General features: G+C 38.9%; 1 protein-coding gene across 7 annotated transcripts in view; it reads left to right on the forward strand.

The window, feature by feature from the left end:
* Positions 1-7,121, forward strand: part of LOC121313385 (rho guanine nucleotide exchange factor 28-like) — a 112,950-nt gene extending 105,829 nt beyond the window's left edge. For all 7 annotated transcript variants that reach the window (XM_041245862.1, XM_041245871.1, XM_041245880.1 and 4 more), the window contains 2 exons: positions 1,204-1,507; positions 4,531-7,121. In XM_041245862.1, coding sequence (XP_041101796.1) covers positions 1,204-1,507; positions 4,531-4,715 — 489 coding nt within the window. In that variant the 3' untranslated portion in view covers positions 4,716-7,121. The remainder of the gene's footprint in view (positions 1-1,203; positions 1,508-4,530) is intronic.
* Positions 7,122-7,634: the final 513 nt, after the last annotated feature.

Below are 7,634 nucleotides of genomic sequence, written 5' to 3' on the forward strand. Positions count from 1 at the left end.
CTTGTATAGTAAGGTTGGAAGAAGGCTTGCATGTAATAATCTCAAAGCACATAGCGCACACTGCAATCCTTAACAGTCGTAGAACAAAAAAAGCACATTATGTTTTCAGCATTAAAACTACTGTCTGCATTCTTTTCAGTTTGTAACCTTATTTGACTTGTGCTGGTATTTCAGAAGCATTCTTTGCCTAAGCAGTTTCTGTGAGAATGTTTAGCATATGGACAGGCTTTCTTTTAATGATGGACAGCTCCTATGATCTGATACCTTAAATGAACACCACCTTTTCAATGGGATCGTAGGAATCACTGTGCTGTGGAATAACACGGAAAATCACAGGTTTTCTATGCTTTCGGAGCAATTTTGTTTTACACTTGGGGCGGGGCAAAAAACGTGCAATTCTTTTTTTTGTTTGCTTCGATAACCAAATCAATGCATTTATTATATATAACCAACACAGGCAATTTTGCTTTAAATTTACTTAAATGTACTTGCTCAATAAAACTGCTTCTGATGTACAGAGTTCAAGGTTGAACGAGGCGCGCTGTCACATTAATTTTGAAATATAGCTGCAGTTTACTTCAGTGTCCAGTGCAGTGTTACTAGGGATAGGAATTTCGAATAGTTTCGTATTCGAGTACCCAAAATATTTAAAAAGCAAATACGTATGTGTACTTCAGCAGACAGCATAAAAAGTGTGAGCTGCTGAAGTTGAAGCTCACTCTTCAGAGGAGCCAGCCGGGTTCACGAAGTGTAAAAATTTTATTGTAAACGTCCAAGACGAGATTTATTTGTAATGTTGAAAGTAAAATGGTAGGTTTGTTTATATTATTGATTGATAGCACCGGTGAGCTTGAAACTTCATTTTATTTTAATGGCGGAGTAACGCAGATTAGAATTTTTTTTTTATCTGAGATTTTTTTTTATTTATTCCGGAACACTAGGATCCTGCTTATCATCAACAGGAAGTGCAGTTTGTTTTGTCAGCATCATCGATGATGTAATAGTAATAAATAGCCAGGTTAAATTGGTTCAATGTCAGTAATTTAGGGTATAGGTGGAAGAAAAAACCAGGACAGACTCAGACCTCAAAGACTGAATTTGCAAAATTCATCTATTTGGGAAACCCAGCCAAGTAGGTGTCAGTTTTCTGCTAGTTCAGGTGTCATCATTCAGATTTGACTCTCTTATTTTTGCTTTGACCAGGTGATCCGTCACTCTCGCTCAGGAAGCTTTGAAGGGAACGGTTCTGTTTTTGTGAATGAGGCTGCCTTGCAGATGTCTCTTATCAACCAACACCGCTCCAGTTCCTTTGTGTACCCGGACACCTCCAGCGCACACAACAGTTTAAACTCTCTGATTGCACAGACTAGCGAGAACCAGACCAATCAGAGGACCGACTTTCCGTACTACCCACTGGCCTCCTCCAGTCAGAACCGGAGGCCGCAGAGCACCCAGCAGCAGATTCCAGCCAGCGTTGTCTGGGGACACAGAGACAGAGCCAATAACGGTAAACAATCTTTAAAAAATAATATTTCAACTGATTTCATAAAAATACCCAGCAAAGGATTACAGACTGCTTTCTCAAACCTGTCATACCTAAACATTTGGTGATCCATGGAAATCCCTTGGATATTCTTGCTGTCATACACTGCATTCTATATTGATGTAGAATATTGTCTTACTAGCACTCCTTCTGTCAGAGAAGCTGATGAGATTTAGCTTGTAGTCAGTAAGATGACCTTTTGACAACCATGATAGGCCATCCTACTACACCAGGGGTCTCCAACCTGGATCCTGGAGTTACAGGGTCTTCTGGTTTTCGTTTCAGCCGATTTCTCAGTTATTTAATTGAACCAATTACTGGCTTAATTAGTCAAGATTAACATGTGTTCCAGATCTTTAGCCATTGATGATGTAAAGACACCTAGAAAACCCAGCACCAGGGTTGGAGACCCCTGTACTCCACATACAGACCCACATACGCTGTGGGAATGAGAATGGCTTCCTTTCATTTGACTGTGATGTCTTTAGTAGTCTGTGCAAGTGCCTGTTTACTGCAGTATGGATTACATATTTTACAAAAGGAGTGGCATAGGGCTTTGTTAGTTTAAAAAAAAAAGCTAGAAAAATACAAATGCATATTGCATGATTGTTACAGCTAATGGCATTTGCCTTTTTGCTGTTATTAATCTACCTCCTTTAGCATTGGCCTCCTCCAGGCCTCAATTAAAGTTACACTTTTGTTTATTAAGACGGCAGACCTGTTTCCATGGTAATTGTGTACATTGCTTGTGAACAGGACACATTGGGGGAGGCCTTAGAGCAAGTTCCCACAATGCCTAAGATTGGTATAGAAAACACAAGGCATGCATCAGAGTTTGTTTGATCTCTTCATGAAAGGTGGATAAACCCAAAGCTACTGTACCTGAAGTGTTTTATTTTAGCACTCATATTCATATGTTTCCTTTTCCTTCAGTCTGGATTTATAAACATCCTTGTATTCTGTTAAGAAGGCCTTATACATCTTAATTGTTTCTCTCTCTTTGCAAATATAGTTTAAACATGTATATTCAGGGCATCACTGTGACACAAAATGCAGGTTGTCCCGTTAACTAGAAGAAAATGTGCAGGTGGTTTTTGAAGGCAGAACAAAAAGGAGACAAACTATTGAGTGGCATGCCAATCTGCCTGACTTTGTAGTGCTCATTCATCATCAGGAGAGTTTGTCTGGGAAAGGTATGCTACTTCTTAGTTAAGAATTGTCATAGTTTTGCTGTCACGTATCGAAACTCGACTGGACAGACAACACTGAGATAATTACTAAACCTGGCAAACAAAGTGGTCTGTCGTTAATCTTTTTGAGTGACTCATTCCTAGACACATACAAGGAAACAAGTCATGCTTGAATCAATGGCCAGAGATTAAGAAGGCCCCTGTTTTAGCACTCCCCAGAATCAGTGACATTTGTTACAATAACACATCATGAGCCAGATGCTTTGAGGAGCCAGGGGTCTGGTTGGCTTAACTTGTACAAATAAAGGATATTTCTGAGCGATGGAAAGATCTTGATAAGTGATAACAGTGCTGGCAGTGTGATTGGGTTGAGTCATTGCTGTTTGCTGCATGGTAATCTCTGAGAACTCTTTCTGGCTGATACCTGCTCTAATCAATTCCAGCCTTTTAAAAGCACAGAAGACAAGCAGCCTTTATTATCTTTTGTAAGCTTGTACTTTTTGCTCAAAGTTCATATCGGTTATATTTTGGAAATCAGATGCTTTTTAATTGGCGGTCTATTCAATGTTCTTTAGGTTTAGATTATTGTAAGCTATTTTTACTGCATTGTCATCGAGGATTGTTTGGTACTTTTTACCTCTTTGTGGAACATGACAGTACATTGCTGTACTTTGTAGAGAAGAAGGACATTGTTATTATTATTATTTTTCATGTGCATTGTAGAAACACCAGCAATTTCACTTCCAATAGGATGGCAGACAGGAGGGCAGTGCGTTTGTGACACCAATGAGTATACATTCTGTTACAGTTTCTAATTTCTTCACTTGGATTGGAAGTCCATGTCTCCAGCATGTCATGCTGTTCAATGATTACTGTTGAGATCCTCATGAACCGTCAGGAGCCAATTAAAACCCTCCATCACAGTCAGTGCGATCTGCAGGCTTGTCCATTATGACTGAAACTGATTTGCAGCTTTTATAAATACATAATACAGGTCTGACAAAGCATATGCACTGCTAATGAACCTGCCCATTTACACAACAGTGCTACATTTATCAGCTGTTTTCCATTTTAGGAATTACTTTTTTGTGTGTATTTTTATTTCAATTACACGTAATTTCTTATGTGGACCAGCATGCATTGTACTATTATTGAAAATCGGAAATTGATAAGGCAGTTCAATTTTCAAAGAATAAAGCAACAAAAAAACAAAAAAAAAATAAAACCCAGCTGACATTGCTTTGACAAAACATACATGGACCAATTAACTATGCACAACTGAGCCAACAAAAACATGGCTACAATTACCAGAGAGGTGCAGGGGTTATAGGTCATATAACATTGAGCTCAAACAGGATTAGCCGTTTAGATTGTTTTCTTGAAAAGGGAAGCTGCCGATAGCACGGGTATGATCAGTCCTTTCTCAGCTAGTTGGGCACCTGCTTTGCTGAAAGATTGCACTCAGGCGAGGTGATAATTAATATGTAATAGCAGCCAGGCTTCATGGTGGGATCGCTTCTTTTCTCAAAGTATGACATGGAGATGTGAGTTTTGATGCTGCTTGGAGAACAGTGCTGTAAACAGATATAAACACAGCTGCCTATCAGGATGTGCTCCTATGGGAATCTGGCTGCCCTTTTTAAGCACATCAGCTGTAAAGTAATGTAGGCTGTGAGTTAAATGTTATCTTTAGGCTTATGGGACCACAGAGATCACCATTACAATTATGTTTGTAATAACTAATGCTGTTTTGATAGTGATTTTTAATTTTTTAATTTTTTATTTTTTTCATTTCAGAAACCAACACACACTGTTCTAACACGGACAAAGCTTCTCTTGGGCAAGGCCAAAGCGCATCAAGCCCATATCAAGGATATTCCCAGTCCCCGCCACTGCATCTCCTGATTGAACCCCAGAACTATATCTCTCTGCAGCCTGAGAATGGACAGGATGGGAGTGAAGAGAACATTGTCTACCTCTGAGTGCCTCTGCAATAGAGCAGCGCTGCCCAGAGGAAAACAACCGGAAGCATTTCCACCTGTGCTCTTTCGTATGGAAGTGTCTGGTCATTGTGTAAAATGTATACACGCAGAACCTGTTTGTGTACATATATAAATATAGCATATATATATATGTGTGTGTGTGTGTGTGTATATATATATATATATATATATATATATATATATATATGTTGTAAACATTTGTTATTAGTACTTAAACTGTAAAACAGCACGGGAATAAGTAACTAAATGATAGATTTCATATTGGAAATGTTTTATTTGTTATAATAAACTTTATTGCTTCAGTGAGCAAGTGGAAGATCAGTGGGTGCCTTAACAGCTGTGCAACACTTTAAGTCTAGTAAACCTGGTTTTAATTTTTGAATTAAAAAAAGATAACTATCACGCCTTCGTATTCAAAAGGCCTACTTAGTCTTATTCAATTGGACATGTCCTTCGTTCTGTTCACAGGCAACTTGAAGCTATCAGTGCAGTGGCTTCACTGACAAGCCTGTCGCTGTTGCAGTCCTTCCTGTATATCGGTGTTTGATATTGCAAATAACTGCAATTGTGTTCCTCAGTCTGTCAGTCTAAACCTCTTTCTGACCCTCCTATCACCTCTGTGTTCTGCTTTTCCAATGGCCTGCCAATTTTGCCACGCTTCACTTTTTCACTTGCCATTACCACTGCTCTTTTGATTCCACCCTTAAGTTCACTCAGTTCAATGAGGTTGCTTGATCTCCCTTCCATGCTAACTGTTTTTTGTGGTTGTTACAAATGATCAAACCAACCCGTACCTGGAAGTGGCTGGAGAAAAGCAGCACATTACATACCAGTCCATTGTACCAGTCCTGTTTATACGATTTATGGAAGCGAAGGAATACATTCATCTCTGCTATTCAGCTTTGTTTGCACTGAAGTGTAATTCCTGTGTGTGTGCAGTAGCTGTACTGTAAGTGGTGTTTTCGATACCAAGTGTTTTTTGTAATGCAGTTTTTGCTGTATGCTTTGTTGAACCCATTCCCATTTCTTCTGCAGTTAAACTGCAGTGATTGGGCTACAATTAACAGCTGACTGCAACTCAGATTAACAGTTACTGTTTCATTGCACACATGCTATTGCAGTGATTCACAATTGCAGTTTAAACATTGCTTTGCACTACTGTTCCCTTCATGTTTTAATCTGCTCATGTGCTGCAGCGGTTTGTCATGTGTGATAGCTTTTGGTTTTGTCTGCTTACATATGTGCTGCCAATCCTTAATTCCTCTGATCCTGTAGATCTGTAAAGCACCCCAAAGATATCCCCTGTTTCCTGCAAAGGGAGGGGGTAAAACAAGCCTGTTCTCTTGTTGTATTTGTCTCCTTTATCTATCTTAATTCCTGCAACACAAACACATGTAAATACCGTAATTGTTAGTATATATTGTGCACTTTTCTGGGGCTTTAAATCCTCAATTGCAGGAATAGTACAAATGTGCACTATACCGAGCCATCACAAGCGATTGTATGTTATACAGCACTGTACAATAAACAGAGAAGTTGGTTCATGACATGTAAATGCTGTATGCAGGTGCTTGCGATTTACCAAGTTGTACGGTATTCATGTCTCCTTTTTGTGGCTAAAGCAATATGCAAATCTACTTCTGTGTGTCGTCGTTCTATAAGCTTGGTCAGTGATGAGTAGAACTGCTGCAAAATCTGAGATGTTCTTTGTGTTTCTTGAAGTGCACTAGGTCTGTTACGAACAGTATCATTTTCTGTATTTATTACTGTGTTGCACTTTGCTTTGTATATTTGTGGACTATCTGAAATGTACCATTTTAATTGTTTTTGTATCCAACATCTCTGAGTGAATGCAGGCTAGTTTTCATAAAATCCTGTATATCTCTCAACAACAACAACAACAACAAAATGCTCATCCCTTACATTCACATGTGCCTTATTATGTCTAACTTGTAATCCATTGCCTTTTTGCCATGTTCTACCGGCAGTGTAAATTGACCACATTTAGTTATCCACTTTTTCTGTAACGTGATAAGTTTGACAAGAAAAATATTTTATGATCCACATACAGTATATACACCCTGTGTAAATTGAGATTTCTATTGTTTTGTTCATACACTTTCAATCAGAACAGCGACTCAAATAAAATCAGATTTTATCACGTTAAGCTATTGTATTTTGGAACATTCTGTGTCCGTGTAACACCCAGGAATAAAGCAACATGATGACGAATGATCTCTCAATCAGAGGTGCAGGTAGTTCATGTGAATTACTCATGGGTTTTCTGGGACACTCATATGAAAATACATAAAGGTCCTGCTTTCTAACATTGCCATGGCAACTGGCTGCGAAGGCAAGTTTAATAAAATCTGAACAGACATTGAAGTGTGTGCCATGTGTACTTTGTGTCTGTAATGAAGGTGTTTCGAGCGTCTCGACACGCAGCCCAGCACACAGATCAGCCTTTCAGCTTGGGCACGGCAGACAGGGAACCCCTCTGTAAATGTCAGCATTCATGGCTTTATGAAAACGGAGCTGTGGAGCGTGCAGCAGTTTATCTCTAGGGGAAGAATCCTTTGTCTCATTTTAGAATTCCATTCAGGCTGCTTTGTATTTCATATGCGATTAAACACATTTGTATTGGGTTTGTTTTCTCTGCTATAGTAATAATTTTTAGATTTTTTTTTTTACTTTATTGTACTGTTTTCTGTGGTTTTTAAAATGACTGTATGAAGGTGGAGCTTTGCTCTATCACTTTACCTTCCTCCCATACACATACCACCCCCACACACGCACATGGCCAGAATATTTACTCCGCAAGCAAGCTTGGATATGAAGTGGACACTAGGGACTCATAATTTGAATCTCGATAAAAGCTGTACGTTTTATTCTGGCAGA

This window comes from Polyodon spathula, chromosome 1 (assembly GCF_017654505.1).
Source record: "Polyodon spathula isolate WHYD16114869_AA chromosome 1, ASM1765450v1, whole genome shotgun sequence".
Lineage (NCBI taxonomy): Eukaryota > Metazoa > Chordata > Actinopteri > Acipenseriformes > Polyodontidae > Polyodon > Polyodon spathula.